The sequence below is a fragment of the Lampris incognitus genome, chromosome 10 (genome assembly GCF_029633865.1).
Source record: "Lampris incognitus isolate fLamInc1 chromosome 10, fLamInc1.hap2, whole genome shotgun sequence".
NCBI lineage: Eukaryota > Metazoa > Chordata > Actinopteri > Lampriformes > Lampridae > Lampris > Lampris incognitus.
In genome coordinates this window covers 53,522,486-53,545,624 of record NC_079220.1, presented here as the reverse complement: position 1 = coordinate 53,545,624, position 23,139 = coordinate 53,522,486, and the positions used below count along the sequence as shown (strand labels likewise).

The window sequence follows — 23,139 nt, the reverse complement described above, 5'->3', positions numbered from 1 at the left end:
TGTGTGTGGCCGTAGTTGGGTCCGTTTGATGGCTTGAGGTAAGTTTTGGAGGAAGCTCTTGAACCCGAGGGGACTGCTAACTTTTCACTCTGTCATGTGTAGATGGAGACCTGGTTATAAAGGGGGTTGGTCGAGCCTTCATCCCCGAGATTGCCGTGGACCAACAGGGGGAGAGCTCTGCTGGTCATGAGCCCTCCTCCAACTCCTCCTCCTCCTCCTCAACCATGTCGATGGACCCGGAGAGCCAGATGGAGAGCACCATTCTGTAAAGAGGACGGGGTTGTGCTGACATCATCCCCAAACAGGTTCCTTTAAATCAGCTGTTCCCTGTCATCATCGCTGATGTTCACACACAATTTCTCACATGTGGAACCAAAACAGGTCGCCTCCCTCAAGTCATTTTGGACGCCATCACATGGAAAACCTGCCTGCCCTCCTCTCAGCATGGCTGGGCCCGGACCCCCGTAACCTCCTCACACAATGGTGGTCATATATATATATATATATAATTATACATGGACGGATTAGGATGTGACTGCACCGTTTTGCCCGATAGTTAATGAACCTGAACCATATAACCTGAACCATGTATCCACTAAACGTAAGAGCTGATGGAGCTTTCTGTTCTATCCCGCTATAATACTTTGAACTTATCCATTTAAAGCTTCACAGCTACGAACGCTCGCTGAAAAGAGGTGCGGCTACCGTGGCAAGATTTCCCAGAGCATCCCGTCTATAGAGGATCTCGGCATCGGGTTCCAGCAACCGAGACCCGAGAACCAGTATTTTGTATCCGGCACTTTCTCGGGTGGAGCCGTTAAGTTGGCCGTTCCTCAAGCGGAAGTGGCGAGACTTATTTTCACAGAAACGGAGTGTAAAGCGTTTTACATCCGAGATATTTTATCGGTTTTAGGCTACAAGATGTGGTATTGGGGTTAAAGGGGCTTTTTATAACTGCTATATACGTGTGCAGGACGTTAGGACCACGCTGGACCCTACGCTGTACGCCCAGAGGACCAAAGATATATATTACTGAACTTGCTGAGGGCCAAAGAGGAAATGATGCTTTAAACATGTGCAGAGGCATCGTTGCTAACAGCCAAATGTTGTGTGGAAAGACTGCAGTATATTATAATGGATCTCTTCTGCAATGTAACCCCCCCCCCCCGCTCCCATACGGCGTGAACTCTGTGGGGTTTGTTCTTTCAGTTTTACCTCACGTCAGTATATTAAGAAAAAAAATAGTTTGCAGTCAAACTCAGATGTGCTTGATCGCTGCATTTTATTTAATTCCACATGTTGTGATTTACCTGGCCGCGGACACGGCAGCCGCCGTGCTCGGCGTCATTTGAGTAAAATGTTCATTTCTTAACAAATCAGCAGTCGACAGGAGGTCATGTAACGCTACCAGGGATCAGTCGGCTTCGTCTGAAAGACACAAACGCACGTGCAAAATCATTAATTTTATGTTGGTGTCAAAATTTTTTAATAGGAAATGACGTTGACAATCTTTACTGGGATATTTTTTCCATGACTTTTGATTGTTGCTTCCTTCTTTTTTTTGCTGCCCTTTCCCCTTGCTTTTTTCTGTTTAGAAGCCAAACAAGTGAACAAGAAGGTTGTTTTTTTTTATTACAAGTGGTTGATACCAGGTTTGTTCATATGGAAAGGAAAGCTTTGGTGATATTATTACTCCTGATGATAACAATTAAACACAAATCATTAAACGTGTCTACTTTGCAGAGTGTTTATTCTCCTCACTTGTCATTATATTGTGGTCTCATCTCATCTCATCTCATCATCAGCCGCTTCTCCGGGGTCGGGTCGCGGTGGTAACAAGCTAAGTAGGGCACTCCAGACATCCCTCTCCCCAGCAGCGCCCTCCAGCTCCTCCTGGGGGATCCCAAGGCGTTCCCAGGCTGGATTGGACATGTAGTCCCTCCAGCGAGTTCTGGGTCTACCCCGGGGTCTCCTCCCAGTTGGCCGTGCCCAGAAAACCTCCAAAGGAAGGCGCCCAGGAGACATCCTAATCAGATGCCCGAACCACCTCAACTGGCTCCTTTTGATGCGAAGGAGCAGCGGCTCTACTCCGAGCTCCCTCCGGATGTCCGAGCTCCTCACCCTATCTCTAAGGCTGAGGCCAGACACCCTATGGAGGAAACTCATTCCAGCTGCTTGTATCCGCCATCTCACCCTTTCGGTCCCTACCCAAGGCTCATGACCATAGGTGAGGGTTGGAACGAAGATTGACTGGTAAATTGAGAGCTTTGCCTTCCGGCTCAGCTCCCTCTTCACCACAATGGTCTGGTACAACGTCCGCATTACTGCTGATGCTGCACCAATCCACTCGTCAATCTCCAGCTCCATCCCACCCTCACTCGGGAACAAGACCCCGAGATACTTGAACTCCTTCACTTGGGGCAGCAACTCATCCCCAACCCAGAGAGAGCAACCCACTATTTTCCGGTAGAGAACCATGGCCTCAGACTTGGAGGTGCTGACTCTCATCCCGGCCATTTCACACTCAGCTGCAAACCTCCCCAGTGCACGCTGGAGGTCACGTTCTGATGAAGCCAACAAAACCACATCATCTGCGAAGAGCACAGATGCAATTCTGAGGTTCCCAAAACGGACACACTCCTCACCTTGGCTGAGCTGTGAGATCCTGTCCGTGAATATCACAAACAGAATCGGAGACAAGGGAAAACCTTGGCGGAGTCCCACACCCACCGAAAACGTGTTTGACTTTGTGTCGAGAATGCGGACACAGCTCTCACTTTGGTTATACAAGGACCGGATGGCTTGTAGCAACTGCCCCGGTACCCCATACTCCCGCAGTACCCCCACAGAGTGCCCCGGGGTACACGGTCGTAGGCCTTCTCCAAGTCCACAAAACACATGTAGACTGGCTGGTCAAACTCCCATATAAACTCCCACAAGTTTGAGTTTGGGAGTTTATACAGTTGTCATTTTGTCAAATTCCCATTTTGTTTATACAAAGATGGGTATGAAACTGGAGACAGTCTCCCGTTTACGTGTACCTCCTCTTCCTCACCTGAAGCCAGTCATGGGGGTGTTTGGATGCTTCAGTGAGGCGTAACGTCCTGTACGCTAACAAGACCAAATTAGGGGTCGTGTTTTCACGTTTCACAAAATGCCTCACTCTTTTCTACCTGTCACCAGGAAGTCCCACATTTTCTTGGTAACCAAATATTTCATCTAAGCCTGAGCAGAATTTAACAAAATATGAATTATTATTTAACAGAAGAGACAATCATCAGTTTACACTATGATTGCAAACTGATAAATACTGTCAGTGTGTGTGCAAAACAAACTGTTGTGTCACAGCTTTCAGACAGAAGAGAGCAGCGTGTAGAGTCCCTTCTTTTTCTAGCAGGACCAAAAGAAAAAGAAAAAATAGATCAATTTCAACACCTAACCTCTTCACATGGAGGGCCACAGCAGAGCCAAGTCCCGCCTCCTGCAGTAACGCCATGCGACTGGTTGCGCGGAGCTGACCGTCAAGCCCAGTAGCCAATGATGAAGACGGCTACAGAGAGGCAGAGTATGAGGTTGGCGTTTACAGTGCGTCGTAGGCACGGCTCCTCCTCCAGGGAACAGATGGCCTCCTCAGGTAAAGGAGGAGGAGGAGGATGGTTGTTCTCTCCCTCCCTCTGTCTCTCCATCCCACACAACCAGTAGAGGGCAGACATCAGCCTGGACTGGCTCTGCATGGAGGGCGAGGAGGAGCAGGCCGAGTCTGGAGGGAGCAGGGAGAGGGGAGGAGAAAGAAAAATCCTGTGAGGAAAATGCTGAAGTGGCAGATTGTTGCAGGTGAGGCAGGATTTGTGCATCGGTTTGGGGACCAGGAGAACCAGATGTGGTTCATCTGGTAAATGAGGCACAGCTGGGGAGACGAAACCTCCCATCCTACATCTATTCATCTCTATTGAGACAGACAGACAGACAGACAAACCGAGATAGATAGATAGATAAATAAATAGTCAGAGGAAAGACTGTGTTGAACTCTCACTTTTGCTGTTGTCCTGCCGAGGGAAGACTGAACTGAGTGCAGGGTTCGCTTGAAGCTGAAATTCAGTATTATTCTTCATTAATAAATTGTTATTTTGTCCTTATGGAGAATGGAGTATGGTTACACAATACTAACTACTGCTCATATGAACTTCCTGCTGAAACAGGAAAAGGATTTAAAGGTGATGGTGGTGTTTCCGTTGTACAGGTAGTGTATCAGTATTGCAGCAGAGCAGTGTTCCCATCCAGCCTGATGGCGTTTGCACCACACTGGATTGCCTGAGTTAGCGTTGGTCCAAGACGCCATCTTTACAAGGATGGGACCCGTTTACTGCTGAGCTGACGACTAACAAGGGAATCGCTCCTCCCTCTTGTTTCTAGTCTTCGCTGCCAGAGGAAGGGACAGGTCAGAGAAATCCTGAATTTCAGCTTTAATGTTTTGGGGTGATGTGCTGGATTAATATGAGCAGCAGCCTGAACGCTCCTCTTCCCTCTCGTGTCCCACAGAGAGGTAACCGACATTTTCACAAAATCCTCCGTGTTACATCAAATGACAAGAGGGAGGAAACAAGCAAGCCGGATCCCCACCTGTCCTCTGATGATGTTCTTTTCCTTCACCCTTTCCTTTTTCTCGTTCCACCAATTCCTCACTGGTCGGCCCTGTTTTCTTTTCCTCCATCGTCCCCGGGCCGCTCTTCTCCACCGTGAACACGTGACTTGGCTGCTCTTTGTGTTTCTGCGCTGGGCCAAACCTCGTGGACCACGTAAGGCGGTTGATCTGTTTCAACAAAATAAGACGTGCCATTCTTTCACCTTAACTGTTCAAGAACCGGGGAAAAAAACTCTCCGTAGACTTGAGTGGATACTCGCCATGTTACACTACATTGCACCATGTTTGACTTGGTGCCAAAGTCACACAATAACTTTAACAGATTTTACTTGGTTGGCTGGTTATTATTGGGGGTTTTTTCCATTCCCCCTCTTTTTCTCCCAAATTGTATCTGGCCAATTACCCCACTCTTCCGAGCCATCCCGGTTGCTGCTCCACCCCCTCTGCCGATCCGGGGAGGGCTGCAGACTACCACATGCCTCCTCCCATACATGTGGAGTCGCCAGCTGCTACTTTTCACCTGACAGTGAGGAGTTTCACCAGGGAGACGTAGCGCGTGGGAGGATCATGCTATTCCCCCCAGTTCCCCCTCCCCCCTGAAGAGGCGCCCCCGACCAACCAGAGGAGGCGCTAGTACAGCGACCAGGACACATACCCACATCCGGCTTCCCCCCCGGCAGACACAGCCAATTGTGTTTGTAGGGACGCCCGACCAAGCCGGAGGTAACACAGGGATTCGAACTGGCGATCCCTGTGTTGGTAGGCAATGGAATAGACCGCTACACCACCCGGACGTCCTGGTGCTGGTTATTTTTTTAAAAAATCCAAGAAATCTACATTTTTAATCTAAAGTTAATCAAGGCTAATCAAACTCGGGGTTTGGTTGGGTGGCGCTAGCCTGACGCCCCGTGTGCCCACCTGTTCTGGCCTGGGCTTTTCAGTGGCCAGGCTTACCACCACCACCACCAGCAGGGTTAAGAAGGACAGCATGGTGGAAAAGTAGAGGTAGTGGACATTTTTCACCACGCCCGGCCTCTCGTCCTCTTCATGACACAAAGGATTTGGGTAGATGAAGTCCAGCACCATCCGGATACAACCCACCAACAGGCCGAGGGCCAGGCCCCAAAATGCACCCTGCAGGAGGGTCGGGGGGGGGTTGGAGAGAAGGGAGGATGAATGGGCAGAGAAGTCACACACACACACACACACCTTTACATTTTTGAGTCTGAAGCACTTTATTTTATCCCGTCCTCTATCCCCCTGATCAGGAGTGATCTAGATCACGCCTGTCAGCAGTGACCTAGATCCGCTCTAACGCTGCCTCAGTTAAAGGAGATGTAACTGAGAGAATCACCTGTACAAAACTTTACCTTCTCGTTGGTCCTCTTCCAGAAACAGCCCATGAGGAAGACGATGGATACAGGTGGCTGGAGGTAGGTGCTGATGGACTGAATGTAGATGAAGAGCTGCCCCCCCTGGCTGGCCTGGACCAGGGGAATCCACAACACGGACACCACCACCAGCACCAGAACAAACACCCTGCAGAGTGTGCGCCCGCACACACACACACACACACACACACACACACACACACACACACACACACACACACACACACACACACACACACACACACACGTACGTTAGGAAAACATGAATAAACCCTTTTAGGTTAAAAATGATGTAATACACTACTACTACTACTTTCGGCTGCTCCCGTTAGGGGTCGCCACAGCGGATCATCCGGTTCCATCTCTTCCTGTCCTCTGCATCTTCCTCTGTCACACCAGCCACCTGCATGTCCTCCCTCACCACATCCATAAACCTCCTCTTTGGCCTTCCTCTTCTCCTCTTCCCTGGCAGCTCCATATTCAGCATCCTTCTCCCAATATACTCAGCATCTCTCCTCCACACATGTCCAAGCCATCTCAATCTTGCCTCTCTTGCTTTGTCTCCAAACCGTCCAACCTGAGCGGTCCCTCTAATATAATCGTTCCTAATCCTGTCCTTCTTCGTTACTCCCAGTGAAAATCTTAGCATCTTCAACTCTGCCACCTCCAGCTCCACCTCCTGTCTTTTCGTCAGTGCCACTGTCTGCAAACCATATGACATAGCTGGTCTCACAACCATCTTGTAAACTTTCCCTTTAACTCTTGCCGGTACCCTTCTGTCGCAAATCACTCCTGACACACTTCTCCACCCACTCCACCCTTCCTGCCCTCTCTTCTTCACCTCTCTACTGCACTCCCCGTTACTTTGGACAGTCGACCCCAAGTATTTAAACTCAAATGCCTTTGTCACCTCCACTCCTTGCATCCTGACCATTCCACTGTCCTCCCTCTCATTCACGCATAGGTATTCCGTCTTGCTCCTACTGACTTTCATTCTTCTTCTCTCCAGTGCATACCTCCACCTCTCCAGGCTCTCCTCCACCTGCACCCTACTCTCGCTACAGATCACAATGTCATCCGCGAACATCATCGTCCATGGAGACTCCTGCCTGATCTTGTCCGTCAACCTGTCCATCACCATTGCAAACAAGAAAGGGCTCAGAGCCGATCCTTGATGTAATCCCACCTCCACCTTGAACCCATCCGTCATTCCAACCGCACACCTCACCATTGTCACACTTCCCTCATACGTATCCTGCACCACTCCTACATACTTCTCTGCAACTCCTGACTTCCTCATACAATACCACACCTCCTCTCTCGGCACCCTGTCATAAGCTTTCTCTAAATCTACAAAGACACAATGCAACTCCTTCTGGCCTTCTCTATACTTCTCCACCAGCATTCTCAAAGCAAACATCACATCTGTGGTGCTCTTTCATGGCATGAAACCATACTGCTGCTCGCTGATCATCACCTCTCCTCCTCTTAACCTAGCTTCTATTACTCTTTCCCAAATCTTCATGCTGTGGCTGATCAACTTTATACCTCTGTAGTTGTTACAGTTCTGCACATCGCCCTTGTTCTTGAAAATCGGTACCAGTATGCTTCTTCTCCACTCCTCAGGCATCCTCTCACTTTCCAGGATTGTGTTAAACAATCTAGTTAGAAACTCCACTGCCATCTCTCCTAAACACCTCCATGCCTCCACAGGTATGGCATCAGGGCCAACTGCCTTTCCACTCTTCATCCTCTTCATAGCTGCCCTCACTTCCTCCTTGTTAATCCACTGAACTTCCTGATTCACTATCCCTACATCATCCAACCTTCTCTCTCTCTCATTTTCTTCATTCATCAGCCCCTCAAAGTATTCCTTCCACCTTCTTAGCACACTCTCCTCGCTTGTCAGCACATTTCCATCTCTATCCTTGATCGCCCTAACTTGCTGCACATCCTTTGCAGTTTGGTCCCTCTGTCTAGCCAATCGGTACAAGTCCTTTTCTCCTTCCTTAGTGTCTAACCTGTCATACAACTCACCATACACCTTTTCCTTTGCCTTTGCCACCTCTCTCTTTGCTTTACGCTGCATCTCCTTGTACACCACAGCCATTTCCATCCTTTTCGCAAAATCGACCACCATCTGTCCTTCCACATTTCTCTTCTTGACCTCATACCTACCCATCACCTCCTCATCACCTCTGTTCCCTTCACCAACATGTCCATTGAAGTCCGCTCCAATCACCACTCTCTCCTCCTCAGGTACCCTCTCCACCACTTCATCCAACTCACTCCAGAATTCTTCTTTTTCATCCATCTCACACCCAACTTGCGGGGCATATGCGCTGATAACATTCAGCAATAAACCTTCAATTTCCAGCTTCATACTCATCACTCTGTCTGACACTCTCTTCACCTCTAGCACGCTCTTGACATCCTCTTCCTTCAGAATTACCCCTACCCCATTACTCCTCCCATTCACACCATGGTAGAAGAGTTTGAACCCACCTCCGATACTCCTGGCCTTACTCCCCTTCCACCTGGTCTCTTGCACACACAGTATGCCTACCTTTCTTCTTTCCATCATGTCAGCCAGCTCTCTCCCTTTACCAGTCATAGTGCCAACATTCAAAGTTCCAACTCTCACCTCCACATGCCTACCCTTCCTCCTCTCTCGCTGCCTCTGGACATGCTTTCCCCCTCTCCTTCTCCTTCGCCCAACAGTAGCATAGTTAAAAATGATGTAATACACAACTCTGCAAAAACCAAAACCACACTAACAATCACACCGATCACATGAATGTTTTGATCAATGTTTTGATCAATTAGGTCCTCAGGTACTGCCAGTATCGCTGGTTTTCTGCTCAGCTAGATAGTTAAAGTGTAACCTCTCCCCCAGGTCTGAGCCCGACTCCACCTACTGCATAATTTTGAAAAATGCTTTAAAAGTGGACAAGGGTCTGGGGGGGGGGGGCGTGGATGTGTGAGGCGGGAGATCTGCGAGAGAAGGGCCTGGCGTGCGTCCAGAGTCGCCACCGCACACCGGCATGGCGTCTCGCTAGCCCTTGGCTAAGGGGTCGGACCCTTTAGTCGACTTGTTAGCGTTGTCGCCCGTGATGCGGGAGATACGGGTTCATGTCGTGGCTGCAGCGGTTTCCGGCTGCCCCCCGAGTTCGCTACATATGTACGAGGGTATGCATCCGTTTAGTGGGCAATTATCAGAACGGTGGGGAGCGCACCTGCCCACGATCATAAGCTCCCACTCGGTGGCTCGGGGCCGGAAGCACCGCCACAGGTCCATGGTGAAGATGGTGCTGGAGCTGTTGAAGATGGAGGTCAAGGATGACATGAGAGCTGCGATCATTACAGCCATCATCAGTCCCCGCAGACCTACATCAAGACAGAGAGAGCATGCAAACAAACACACACGCCCCCACTTCCGTGCACGCACACCTTAAGATAGGTAGTCACAGAAAGGAGGAACATGAGTATGGTAGGGTCATGAGCGTTCGTAGGGAAATAAAGCCGAACCCAAAGACCACAGGGGTGGATCCCTCACCTGAGGGCAGCAGCTCCATGACCAGTTTGGCGTACGCGATATCAGAACAGCCCACCGGGTTTCCACAAACCTCCGTACACACCTCGGGGTCCCCACATGCCACCTCATCTACATACCAACATGAAGACATTAACAAGCAATATTACCCACAAGCCATAACTCCATGGATTGTCCATCACATGTAACAGCTCGTGGTAAAGCAATGCACTTCAAATGTCTGTGCTGAAACTTTCTGAAAACGAACTACCCTGAAACTAAATGTAACCTGATTATCTCGCATATGCACATACGAAAGTATTGCACACCAACCAAGGAGTCTGCGATGCTAATCATTAATCATTAGGCTTATCAATCATCTAATCATTAATCATTAGGCTTATCCTCATCAATCATCTAATCATTAACCATTAGGCTTATCAATCATCAATCATCAGTCGATCAACCATTCGTTTTTTGTGACAAGTTGCTCAGCATTGCTGATATACCGAGTAATAACTAGCTGCTGACTTTGCGATGAATGAATGCATTTTCTACCAGTGAGAGTAGGTTGCAGGTGGAGGAGAGCCTGGAGAGGAGAGCCTGGAGAGGCTGAGGTATGCACCGGAGAGAAGAAGAATGAAAGTCAGTAGGAGCAAGACGAAATACCTATGTGTGAATGAGAGGGAGGACGGTGGAATGGTGAGGATGCAAGGTGTAGAGGTGATGAAGGTGTATGAGTTTAAATACTTGGGGTCAACTGTGCAAAGTAATGGGGAGTGCAGAAGAGAGGTGAAGAAGAGAGTGCAGGCAGGGTGGAGTGGGTGGAGAAGAGTGTCAGGAGTGATTTGTGACAGAAGGGTACCAGCAAGAGTTAAAGGGAAGGTTTACAAGATGGTTGTGAGACCAGCTATGTTATAAGGTTTGGAGACAGTGGCACTGATGAAAAGACAGGAGGAGGAGCTGGAGGTGGCAGAGTTGAAAATGCTAAGATTTTCATTGGGAGTGACGAAGAAGGACAGGATTAGGAATGAGTATATTAGAGGGACAGCTCAGGTTGGACGGTTTGGAGACAAAGCAAGAGAGACAAGATGGAGATGGCTTGGACATGTGTGGAGGAGAGATGCTGGGTATATTGGGAGAAGGATGCTGAATATGGAGCTGCCAGGGAAGAGGAAAAGATGAAGGCCAAAGAGGAGGTTTATGGATGTGATGAGGGAGGACATGCAGGTGGCTGGTGTGACAGAGGAAGGTGCAGAAGACAGGAAGAGATGGAAACAGATGATCCACTGTGGCAACCCCTAACGGGAGCAGCTGAAAGGAGTAGTAGTAGAATGCATTTTCTACCAGTGAAGAGTATCCTGCTGATCATGCCAGGCAGCAGTATGATGAAGAAGGGCAAAATCTTAAGGTACGCAGCCAGCAGAGAGCCTCCTTTAGCATGGGTCAGGTTCTTAGCTGCCAGGGAGCGCTGCACTATCACCTGCAGGCAATCATGATGACATATAGCACATTCAGCACGTTTTTTTGTGTGTGGATTTTTCCCCCCCTTTTTCTCCCCAATTGCATCCGGGGAATTATCCCACTCCTCCAAGCTGTCCCGTTCGCTGCTCCACCCTCTCTGCCGATCTGGGGAGGGCTGCAGACTGTTAAAGTGTGTTGTTTCCTTCTACTAATGAGACTTTACAACTCGTTTCAACCCCACTGGTCTATAAACTTTAATCATAACTTCGGCACGTAAGGTTATACATCACGCTCGGTCCGTTATTCAAGGTGCAACAACATAAACGACCTCTGTGGAAACAAGGAACTAAACAATGGTTCCTAACAATAGCTCCTATTGTTACATCCTTTCTCTTTTCAGAGTTTCTTCTTTTTTAGAACCTTTAATACATTTTTTAATTGTCTATCGCTGTAAACAATAAAATATAAACAAAACTCTTTGCTACTAACAGTGTACAAATGTCAACATTCAAAATTTTTTTCATATTAACAATGACGTATATTTATCAGTTACTTATAGCTCCTAATGAAAATGAACATTATCAACGACTGTGTATCAAAGTGCTATGGCTTCTCTTCACAGTTTAACATAACCAATGTTTAAATGAATACCTGAACTTGCAGATAACCAGGTCAACAAGAACATATGTACACAACATTTGTGATTCACTTTTTTTTTCATTCATGCCCCCCCCAAAGTCCATTAGTGCTACAGATCCATTCATCTGTGTGAGGTCACAAAGTCTTTGTATCGCTGCGGCTGCACAACAGAGCGGCCTGATCTGGTGGTAACAGGGTTGGCCCTGTCACCAGTGTCCTTGGTTTTGTTTCCTGCTAAGACACTGCGAGAAGGAACACTCTCTGAATGTCCGGGTTCAACACTCTCTGGCTGACTGGGGCTCCTGATCACCATGTCCATAGTGTCAGTGAAGATTGCCCCTGGTGCATGCCTGAGGTGTCTGCGATTTCTCCTGATGACACCACCCGTGTGCAGCTGGACCTCATAGGATCTCCTATCGACCGGCCTCAGCACCTTGCCCACTCTCCAGCCAGTGTGGGGTGCGAGAGGCTGAACTCTCACACATTCTCCTGGGGCAAGCGTGTCCAAGTCTTTAGCCGACCTGTCGTAGTATGCCCTCTGCCGTTGTTGGTTATTTTGTAAATCCTGTTTCACCTGCACAACTTTCGGCTGTAACAGGCTTGCCTTGGTTGGCAGTAGTGTTTTGGCACGGCGACTGAGCAGTCGCTGTGCTGGTGTGGTATCAGTACCCTGTGATGGTGTGTTGGGGTGGTCCAGAAGGGCGAGATAAGGATCCTGTCCAGCAGCCTTGGCTTTGAGCAAGAGTCTTTTTGCTGTCTTAACGGCTGACTCAGCTTTGCCGTTGCTTTGCGGGTAACATGGTGATGAGGTTTTATGTTGAAATCCCCACAGTCGACTGAACTTCTGGAATTCTTGTGACGAATACTGTGGGCCAATGTCCGAGATTACAATATCTGGGATACCTTGGCGGGCAAAATGAGCTTTCAGCTTCTGTATCACTGTGGTTGACTTGGTATCTGCCAGGTAATCTATTTCCCAAAAATTTGAGAAAAAATCAACAATTATGAGGAAGTCTTTGTTTTCAAACATGAACAGATCCGTGCCCACCTTTGCCCACGGCCTGCTTGGCACATCATGTGACATTAGTGTTTCTTTTTGTTGCTTAATGTCCATTGATCTGCAGATGTCACACTTTGCTATATATGATTTTATTTGGTCGTTCATGCCCTGCCAATAAACACACTCCCTAGCCCTCCGTAGGCATCCTTCCACACCCAGATGTGATGCGTGTAGGCGGCAAGTGATGTCTTTCCTCAAGGCATCAGGGATGACAGCGCGCTCACTCCTGAACACTATTCCATCTTGGTGGCTTAACTCCTCTTGGAATGAGAAGTAGGGCTTGATTTCCCTTGGTGTTTTTGACTTATCGTCAGGCCATCCTTGTTGCATCATTTTGATGAGAAGCTGCAGTGTTTCATCCTCTTTTGTGGCAGATCGTATATCATGTAGCCTGTCTGCTGCGATAGCTAAGTGTTGTGCCATGTTGACAGTCTCTAGTTCTGCATCCGGTGCGCTCTCAGGAAGATAAGCTCTGCTCAGAGTGTCTGCTAGCAGCATGTCTCTACCTGGCACATATACTACATCTAGATCATACTTTTTTATGCGCAGCATCATTCCCTGCAGCCTTTTGGGTGCACTCAGTAGAGGCTTTCTCACTATTGTTTCCAACGGCTTGTGATCACTTTGCACCATCACTTTTCGGCCGTATGTGTACTGGTGAAATCTTTCCATGCTAAAAACCATTGTTAAGAACTCCTTTTCTATTTGTGCATACCCACGCTCTGTTTGAGTGAGTGCTCTGCTTGCAAATGCTATTGGCTTACCCATCTGCATGAGTGCTGCGCCTAAGCCTGTGTCTGAACCGTCACACTGCACTGTGAGTTCCTCATCTGGGTTGTAATATTTCAGTACTGGGACCTTTGCTATAGTCTCTTTCAATTTGAGGAAAGCCTCCTCGTGCTGTGCTGTCCAGTTCCACTCCCTGTTTTTGTGTGTCAAATCTCTCAACACTATGCACTGGTCTGAGAGGTGGGGACAAAACTTGGCTAGATAATTTACCATACCTAGCAGCCTTTGCACTCCTTTCACATCAGTCGGTGCCGGCATCTTCTCAACGGCAAGCACTTTCTCTGGATCTACCCTGAGTCCATCAGCCGTCAGGCGGTGTCCAATGTATGTGGTCTCCTTTTGTCTCAGCTTGAATTTGTCTTTGTTCAGCTTGATGCTCTTTTGTCTGCATCTTTCAAGAAACAGTCTCAGTTTTCCATCATGGTCACGCTCAGCTTCCTCCTGTGTTTCCCCTTGGCCTGTGATCAGTACATCGTCAGCTATAATGTACAAGCCCAGTACACCGTCCAGCGCTTGTGTGAGCTTTCTCTGAAAGATTTCTGGGGCCGGACTTATCCCCATTGGCATCCTCAGCCACCTGTAACGTCCAAATGGAGTGGCAAATGTTGTTAAATAGCTGGACTCCTCCTCCAGCTGCACATGCCAGAATCCACTCTTGACATCACACACTGTGAACACTTTTGCTTTTGACAAGTCCGGTAAAATGTCCTCAATGGTTGGCAGTGGGAAGTGACTGCGCTTTGGAGCTTTGTTCAAAGGCTTGGGATCGATACACACTCTTGGTTTCCCACTTGGTTTCTGTACCACCACCATGGCACTGATCCAATCTGTACTGCATTCCACAGGTGTTATGATCCCTCTTTGCTGTAGGTCCTGTAGCTCGTCCTTCAGTGGTTTCATCATGGCGACTGGAACCCGCCTCTTTGGCAGCTGTACTGGTTTCACTGTGCTGTCCACCTCTATTTTGTATTTTCCCTCGAGGCAGCCATCGCCAATGAACACATCAGCATACTCATCTTTAATTTGTCCCATTGTCCACTGTCTTGTTGTTGTTTCTGTTGTGACAATACTGTCTATTGTCATGATGTTTTCATATTGCACTTTTATCAATTTCATGGCCTCACTGGCTCTCCTACCCAGCAGAGGCACTGTACCAGCTGCATTCACCACCTGGAACTCTAAGCGATATAGCTTGTTGTTTCTTGGGTTTCTTATTTTCACTTTACATTTTCCCAGTGGTTTTAATTTGGTTTTATTGTACATTACTAGTACACTCTTCGTGTGTTCTAATTTGGCATCTGGATTCAGCAGGTTAATTGGGATGATATTGCAACTGGCACCACAGTCTATTTGGAATTTGACCACGTCCTTGCCTAGAAGCATGCCAGCATAGAGAAGCTGAGTTTTCTTCATTTTCTCAGTTTCTTTTACATCCTCTACAGTCTCTGTATGCACATCTTTCCCTGTGTCAGTCTCTACTGCATCCACAGTTTTTTTCTCAGTTTCAGTGACACAGGTGATGATATCTTCATATTCATCACTCTCAGATTCAGTTGTTATTTTACTCACATATTTCTTTTTCCTTAGTTCCGGTTTTGCTCTGCATTTTGCTGCAAAGTGGTTCTCTCTTCCACACTTCTTCCCAAACGCTGGGCACTTTTGTTTACTTTTCTCATGCGTTTTCCCACAATATCTGCACTCCACAGTGTTGCTCGTCTGTTTCCGATACTGTGCTCCTTGCACTGCATGTACCTCTTCCACCATCGATCTCGAGATGGTTTTCACATTATCCTTTGAGAGCTCAGCGGCTCTGCACAGCTGCAAACACGTGTCCAGTGTCAAGTTTTCCTCTCGGAGCAGTCTTTCTCTTACGATTGTGTTGTTACCTCCACACACAATCCGATCCCGAATGAGCGAGTCTCTCACTGTCCCAAAGTTGCATGTTCTTGCCAACACTCTCAGCTCCATGACGTAACGGTCTATATTTTCACTGGTGCCCTGGTTTCTTGTAAACAAACGATAACATTCCACAGTCTCGTTAACGCTGCGGTCGCAGTGATCATCAAACTTCTTGATGACGTCATCTAACCTCCATGCATCTTTCAGTGTGTCGCCCAGTAACGTGTCCATAAGGTCCCCGCCGCTCTCCCCGACAAGATAGCTGAACAGTTTCACCTTGTGTTTGTCATCGGCGTCAGCCATGGCTGAATCCACATACGGAGCAAACTCGTCCCTCCAGGCCTTCCATGTCCTCGAAAGGTTGCTTGAGTCCAGACATACCAGACATAACGTTTGCGGTGGTTTTAGCCCATCCATGTCACACGGCAGTCTCACACTAGCAGCTAATGCTAACATATTGTAGTGAATTCGGGGGACAACGCAACCACAGGAACTGCCGCGGCCGGGAAGCGAACCCGTGTCGCCCGCACCGCAGGAGACATCGCTAACCGCTCGACTAAAGGGTCAGACCCGCCAGCCAGCGGCCAGCGTGTCTTCTTATCCATGCACGTTACAATATACTGAACGTTGCTTAGCAACACTAACCGCTCTCCCGCTCCTAGAAAACTTTCCCGCACCAAACTTCAAACCGAGTCGTCCGCCGCTGCCACCTTGTTAAAGTGTGTTGTTTCCTTCTACTAATGAGACTCTACAACTCGTTTCAACCCCACTGGGCTGTCAACTTTAATACTTCGGCACGTAAGGTTATACATCACGCTCGGTCCGTTATTCAAGGTGCAACAACATAAACGACCCCTGTGGAAACAAGGAACTAAACAATGGTTCCTAACAATGGTTCCTATTGTTACACAGACTACCACATGCGTCCTCCCATACATGTGGAGTTGCCAGCCACTTCTTTTCACCTGACGGTGAGGAGTTTCGCCGGGGGGGGGGGGGGGGGACGTAGTGCATGGGAGGATCACGCTATTCCCCTCCAGTTCCCCCTCCCCCCTGAACAGGCGCCCCGACCGACCAGAGGAGGCGCTAGTGCATTGACCAGGACGCATACCCGCATCCGGCTTCCCACCCGCAGACACAGCCAACTGTGTCTGTAGGGACGCCCGACCAAGCCGGAGGTAACACGAGGATTCGAACCGGCGATCCCCGTGTTGGTGGGCAATGGAATAGACCGCCACGCCACCTGTACGCCCGCACGTTTACATCGAAATGCAATGCACTTCATGTGAGAGCAAGGGAGCGAAAAAAAGACTATTTAGAATAGACAGAATAAGTGTGTGTGTGTGTGTGTGTGTGTGTGTGTGTGTGTGTGTGTGTGAGAGAGAGAGAGAGCATGCACGTGTGCATAAGGGGCAGGGTACATGTCTTGGTTAGTGTAAGGGAGGGTGGGGTTAACCCCTGTTGGTAATGGAAGAGTGAGTTTCTGAGTGTGAATGCAGGACTGGTAACAGGCCGTGGCGGTGTTGTAGTAGGTAGGATTATTGATTAACTTTTCACATTGCAATTTTAATAGTTCAGCAAGAGTCTCATTCGTAAAAGGAGAACGCAAACCTAAAGCTTGCTGACTCCAGATGTTTGTTATAATGGCTCACTACGAGGTGAAAGTCTAACCCTTGAAAAGAAATGCCTATTGATCAAATAGCGTCTCCTACTTGGCTTTTACTTGACACATCGTAGCCATCTTGGACCTAGAAATGCAAAAACTATCAAACTCCCAAGCTTATGGTGTTCAGAGAAAGCCACTTTTGATACCTGATCAGAACACCAGTACCACATGGAAGGGACGGACATGCCAACAATGACCCCAGGCCAGGGCAGATCGGAGGTCACCGGGTCTCTGAAGAGCTGGAAGGCATCATCTCGAGGGATGCCGCAGGTGGTGTTGGGAACACGTACCGAGGGAATAGCGTTGGCATAACCCTCCAGGAGAGCATTCCATCCCCCCACCTCCACAAAACCTGAACCAGGAGGAACAGCAGCACAGTCAGGCATACGGGGACGTCATGCGCTGGATATCGAAGCATGTCGGGTGTTTTTGCCAATGGTGACTTACTGAAACCCATGAGAGTCAGAGCGCCTACTAGCATGATGGCGGTTTGCACAGCATCTGTGTAGATGACCGCAGCCAGCCCACCTGGGATGACACACGATACAAGCTGTCCTTTTAATGCCTTAACACAGGGGAGGACGCGTCACAGACAGGCAGCGAAACTGAGCTGGTTGTTGTTGCTTCTCCCGAGGACAGCCGAAAATGCTGTGAAACGTATTTGTGGCTACCCCCCCCCCCCCAATTGTATCTGGTCAATTACCCCACTCTTCCAAGCTGTCCCAGTCGCTGCTCCGCCCCCTCTGTTGATCCGGAGAGGGCTGCAGACTACCATGTGCCTCCTTCAATACATGTGGAGTCGCCAGCCGCTTCTTCTCACCTGACAGTGAGGAGTTTCGCCAGGGGGATGTAGCGCGTGGGAGGATCACGCCATTCCCCCCCCGAATAGGCGCCCCTGACTGAACAGAGGAGGCGCTTGTGCAGTGACCAGGACACATACCTACATCCAGCTTCCCACCCGCAGACACGGCCAATTGTGTCTGTAGGGACGCCCGACCAAGCCAGAGGTAACACAGGGATTCGAACCAGGGATCCCTGTGTTGGTAGGCAACGGAATAGACCACTATGCCACCCGGACGCCCGTTAGTAGTATTTTTTTGCTGCCTAGAAGGGAAGGGATTGTGTAATGGGGAGAAAGAGAGAGAGAATGTGTGTATGTGTGTGTGTGTTAGTGTATGTGTGTGAGAATGTGAGGGTGAGAAAGAGTGAGAAAAACAGAGGTATAGGTTACCTGCCACAGTATAGAGAGCAGTGATGAACAGCAGCAACACCACAGCGAGGTAGATATTCCACTGTAAAGCCTGCTGAATGAAAACTGCACCAGCATACATGTCCACCTGCACACACAATACCCAACCGCCCACACACACACACACACACACACACACACATATGAATAACCAAAACCAAACCCCAGTCTTGTCAGGCACTATGAGACAGACAATTAGGTTGATATATAACGAAGCAAAACTCAAAACAAGCAACAACAAAAAAAAACTGCAAAAGCAAAATTACGCAGACACACTTACTGACATCATCAGCTTATCAAATGTACCTTAGAGAGCAACCATTAATCGTTCTTTTTATCTTTTAGGAATTTTCTTCCTAATTGTACTTGGCCAATTAGCCCACTCCCCCGAGTCGTCCTGGTCGCTGCTCCACCCCCTCTGCCGATCCGGGGAGGGCTGCAGGACTACCACATGCCTCCTCCTATACATGTGGCGTCGCCAGCCGCTTCTTTTCACCTGACAGCGAGGGGTTTCGCCAGGGGGACGTAGTGTGTGGGAGGATCACGCTATTCCCTCCAGTTCCCCTTCCCCCCGAACAGGCACCCCGACCAACCAGAGGAGACGCTAGGGCAGCGACCAGGACACATACCCACATCCGGCTTCCCACCCGCAGGCATGGCCAATTGTGTCTGCATGGACGCCCAACCGAGCCGGAGGCAACACGAGGATTCAAACCGGTGATCCCCGTGTTGATAGGCAACAGAACGGACCGCTACACCACCCGGACACCCTGCCATTAATCATTCTTGAGTTGCAATACTGTGTGAGAAATCCACTCACCGATATCTTTGTGAAGATGTAGATAAATAAGTACAAGACGGCTATAAATAACTGGATCCTCTTTCCACCAAACCGCCTCTGTAAATATTCAGGCATCGTTGTCACCTGGAGAGGAAAAAGGTGAAGGATTAATGAGGGGATAGACAGGTCCTATATCTACATGTACGCACATGTGGGCATGTAGGCACATGAGGGCATGTGCCTGCAGGTATAGGTGAGACGTCTTGTGTATTGCTCTTTTACCCCAGAGGCGATATAGATGGGCAGAAACAGCCACCCCAGCAGCAACACCATCAGCAGACCCTGTCAATCACACAAAAAAACAGCTCCAGCACCCTGTGAGTTGTGGCCCAATCATCAACGGTGACAAAACCCGAAAAATGACAAGGATAATATTGATTTATGAGAACTCAAAATTACATCTTCACACCAGTGGCATCCTATATGTTCTCTACGCTTGCATGCAACAGCTTACATTCCATTCATATGCGACTGCCCCGATGCCGGCTGCAGCTCCTGAACCTGCCAGGCCGATAAAATGGCCACTGCCAACATTACTTGCAAACAGAGAGGTGCCCACCTAAAGATTGACAAGACATTTTACCAGTTATTTATTTAACTTTTCCAGTACAGCTACAGGTTTGTTCTGGATCACAGAGGCTCAAGCTGAAGCTTTTGGTTATTTTCAGCAGTAAATAGCAGGAAACCTTCAGTATAATAAGTGAGATCTGAGTGAGTGGCTGTGCTTCAACACAGGAACTTCTGTGGGGTTTGACTCACTGGCCACCAGGTCATGCTCTTTCCTGCCAGGAAGTAGCCATCCACCGTGCTGCGCTTGGTCCTCCACATGGACTGGCGAGAAACATGCATAACGTTATTGATCCTTGTAGTGAACGATGGCAGCTGTGACTCCTCGTTCAGGACATCCAGCACAAAAAAGGCTGTTTTCCCACTTCTTGTGTGAAATGTATTCGTGAAATTAGGCTGCACAGTGACCTTGATTCAGTGAGCTGAAACAAGAATCTTGATAATTGTATCATTGCATGTTGATTGCAATGAACATCACTGGGTTTTACCCCTTTTTCTCCCCAGTTGTACCCGACCAATTACCCCACTCTTCTGAGCCATCCCAGTCACTGCTCCACCCCCTCTGCTGATCCGGGGAGGGCTGCAGACTACCACACGCCTCCTCCCATACATGTGGAGTCGCCGGCCGCTTCTTTTCACCTGACAGTGAGGAGTTTCGCCAGGGGGATGTAGTGCATGGGAGGATCACGCTGTTCCCCCTCCCCCCTGAACAGGCGCCCCGGCTGACCAGAGGAGGAGCTAGTGCAGCGACCAGGACACATACCCACATCCGGCTTCCCACCTGCAGACACGGCCAATTGTGTCTGTAGGGACGCCCGACCAAGCCGGAGGCAACACGGGGATTCGAACCAAAGAACCCCGTGTTGGTAGGTATCGGAATAGACCGCTACGCTACCCAGATGCTCCATCACTGGGTTTTACTAATAGATGTACATTTGTGGCTTCAAAGAGCAGGTGTAAAATCAGTTGTATTAGAAGGTGATGATCTAGGGTGAAACTAGTTATTAGGTCAGTCGCCCCAGAAATGACAACAGTATGCTGAGAACTAAGATATGAAATAATAAAAAGTACAGCCTTTAAAGTAGAACAGGGTGTGGATGGTACCAGTACTTACCCAGAGGCCCACAGCCAGCACCAGCAGAAAGTAGACCACCAGCACCACTATATCTGCAGTAACCAGGGTAGGCGGGCCTCCTGGGGATGCAGTCGGCAAAGGGGGCATAGTTGTCCCTTGGCCGCCTGCCATCGCGTCGACAGTCTTATGACTTTCTCAGTAACAAGCAAATTGGGTCTCCTGTGGTGAAATGCATACAGAGGTGATTATGTACTGTTCGACAAATGACCCTCGCATGTAACGACTGTTTTTCCAACACATTGGCATGCATCGCCTAAAAGGTGCAGAAGTTGATGCTTGTATCAGCAGTATATCACAATTAACAAAATGAAATTCGGGATACTGGATTTTGGCTTAGAGTTTCTCAACCCCAGTCCTCAAGGACCCCCTATCCTGCAGATTTTCATTGTAACCCTGCATAGGTAGCCCTGCTTGTACTTACTCAACCAATCATCTCACAGCACTTAATTATGCAAGGTGTGCAACATCTGACATTCATTGCTGATTGGGTGAATAACTACAAACAGGTACCTATTCAGGGTGGCAAAGAAAATCTGCAGGATAGGGGGTCCTTGAGGACTGGGTTGGGAAACACTGCGGTTTGATTGCAGCATCTTGTGTCTGGCAGGCATACGGTTTGATTCGCGGTTGTCAACAACATGAGCAGAGTCTGGTTTGTCTCCCAAAGTAACAGTGATTGGGGATGCACCGGTACAGGGAGCAATTTGAGCAAAACCTAAAAATCACAACACATGCATTATTGCTATCATAGTTTTAACTCACCAAAAAAGGGAAAATTCACAAGATGATCTGAGAGAGTTGGTGCTCATTTAATTAAACTGCACGGGCGTTTAACAGCGCTGCCAAACGTATTCTCCTTTCAACACTTCTGCAACAGTGCAAGCCGTCTCAAGAAACTCATGCATCCATGCGCAGTCCTGCACCGAGTTCGACACGTTCTTCAGGCCGCACCATGGGTAGTAGTGTTTGCTCATTACTCACCTCTCAGTAAGTAGTCTTTCTCCGTGCTTCATCCCAGCTTGAAGTACCAAAGTGATTCGGCACGCTCACAACACAGCAGTATAACGCGGCGTCACACATTTATGACCGCGAGGCAATTTGTTATTCAGTGCTGTCCGGAAGATCCTCGTTCACAGCCGGGGGGTCAAACTCCACGTTCAACTTGCACCATTCAACAAGCTGCGGTTAAAATGTAAGTTTTATTACTTTTACCACCAGCGCTGTGTTTGCACAACACACTCCATTTCTGCAGGGGCGGTAGTTGCTGGATGGGTTTCACTTTGGCATAGTCACACAAGCAGAAATGGGTGGTGATAGCGAAGGAACGGTGTGTGTGTGTGTGTGTGCTCACAGAATTTAAAAATTTTAAATTACGGGCAAAAAAACACCTCTTGTTTTGCTGACCCAGAATGACACACATGGGTTGCCTCAACTCCTGTCACTGTGCTTTCTGGGGACATCTTGGATCAGGTCGTCATGAGCCCATTCCTATTAGACGACACAGCACAGCTAAAGCAGTTACAGCATTAGCAGAGCCAGCAGGATCTAGTCGCTGTATCAGCAGACGACGACCAAAACAGGAAACGTTGGTAGATACACGAGGCCTTTGGCATAATTCCTCCTGTTAATAACGACATTTGGGGGGGGGGGTTCTGCATTATTTGCCTTAAAAATCACATCGACTTGTCTCGAACCTCAAGTAGTTCCACTTCCTGGCAGAAGAGAAAACCAGCAGTACTGGTGTTACCCGAGGACCTGACCGAGAACCACTGATTTAGGACACAATACAAACTAGAGACTTGCTGCTCACAGGCTTTTATTTGACGGGAATGATCTGGGTCTTACTACTGTAATAACTGCTCAGAAGAGCAGGAGAAAGAAAAGAGACTTATCCCGATAGAAAACTATAACAGTAAGTAAGTGTCCACTGTATCTCTACGCATAGACGTCTGCTTTATCGCTTAAAGGAATTATCTGATATTTCACAATGAAATGACAGATCAGAAAAGCTGGTATGTTGCGTAATTAGTTATTTAAAGAATATGCAAATACTACGTCTGCCAAGTTGAGCTCAAACACACACCTATCCACACTGAGGTATGGCTTCCGGACCGGTCCGGATCAAATGATATACATAAAAAAAAAAGACATGGTTGGACAATAGATGTAAAAAAAAAAAATCCCTCAACATCCAAACAGTTTTGACTTATTGCATAATCTTTAGTTCATATACACTTGTACTGTACAATTTACACAACCTGATCT

General features: G+C 48.4%; 2 protein-coding genes across 5 annotated transcripts in view; one reads left to right on the top strand and one right to left on the bottom strand.

The window, feature by feature from the left end:
• arhgap17b (Rho GTPase activating protein 17b) overlaps nt 1-1,731 on the top strand; it is a 44,236-nt gene extending 42,505 nt beyond the window's left edge. For 2 of the 4 annotated variants that reach the window (XM_056288209.1, XM_056288206.1), the window contains one exon: nt 103-1,731. In XM_056288209.1, the coding sequence (XP_056144184.1) occupies nt 103-269 (167 nt within the window). In that variant the 3' untranslated portion in view covers nt 270-1,731. The remainder of the gene's footprint in view (nt 1-102) is intronic. The other 2 variants (XM_056288207.1, XM_056288208.1) reach the window with 2 other exon arrangements.
• slc5a11 (solute carrier family 5 member 11) lies at nt 1,316-21,877 on the bottom strand. Its single transcript, XM_056288211.1, has 17 exons — nt 21,856-21,877; nt 20,854-21,033; nt 19,932-20,003; nt 19,627-19,731; nt 19,395-19,454; nt 19,152-19,256; nt 18,314-18,419; nt 17,530-17,610; nt 17,229-17,434; nt 10,913-11,048; nt 9,590-9,697; nt 9,270-9,483; nt 6,013-6,181; nt 5,561-5,776; nt 4,621-4,810; nt 3,441-3,760; nt 1,316-1,428 (listed from the first exon to the last, which is right to left on the bottom strand). The coding sequence occupies exons 2-16, from the start codon at nt 20,983-20,985 to the stop codon at nt 3,522-3,524; spliced, it is 2,139 nt and encodes a 712-aa protein (XP_056144186.1). The 5' UTR covers nt 20,986-21,033; nt 21,856-21,877; the 3' UTR covers nt 1,316-1,428; nt 3,441-3,521.
• Between the last annotated feature and the right edge of the window lie 1,262 nt (nt 21,878-23,139).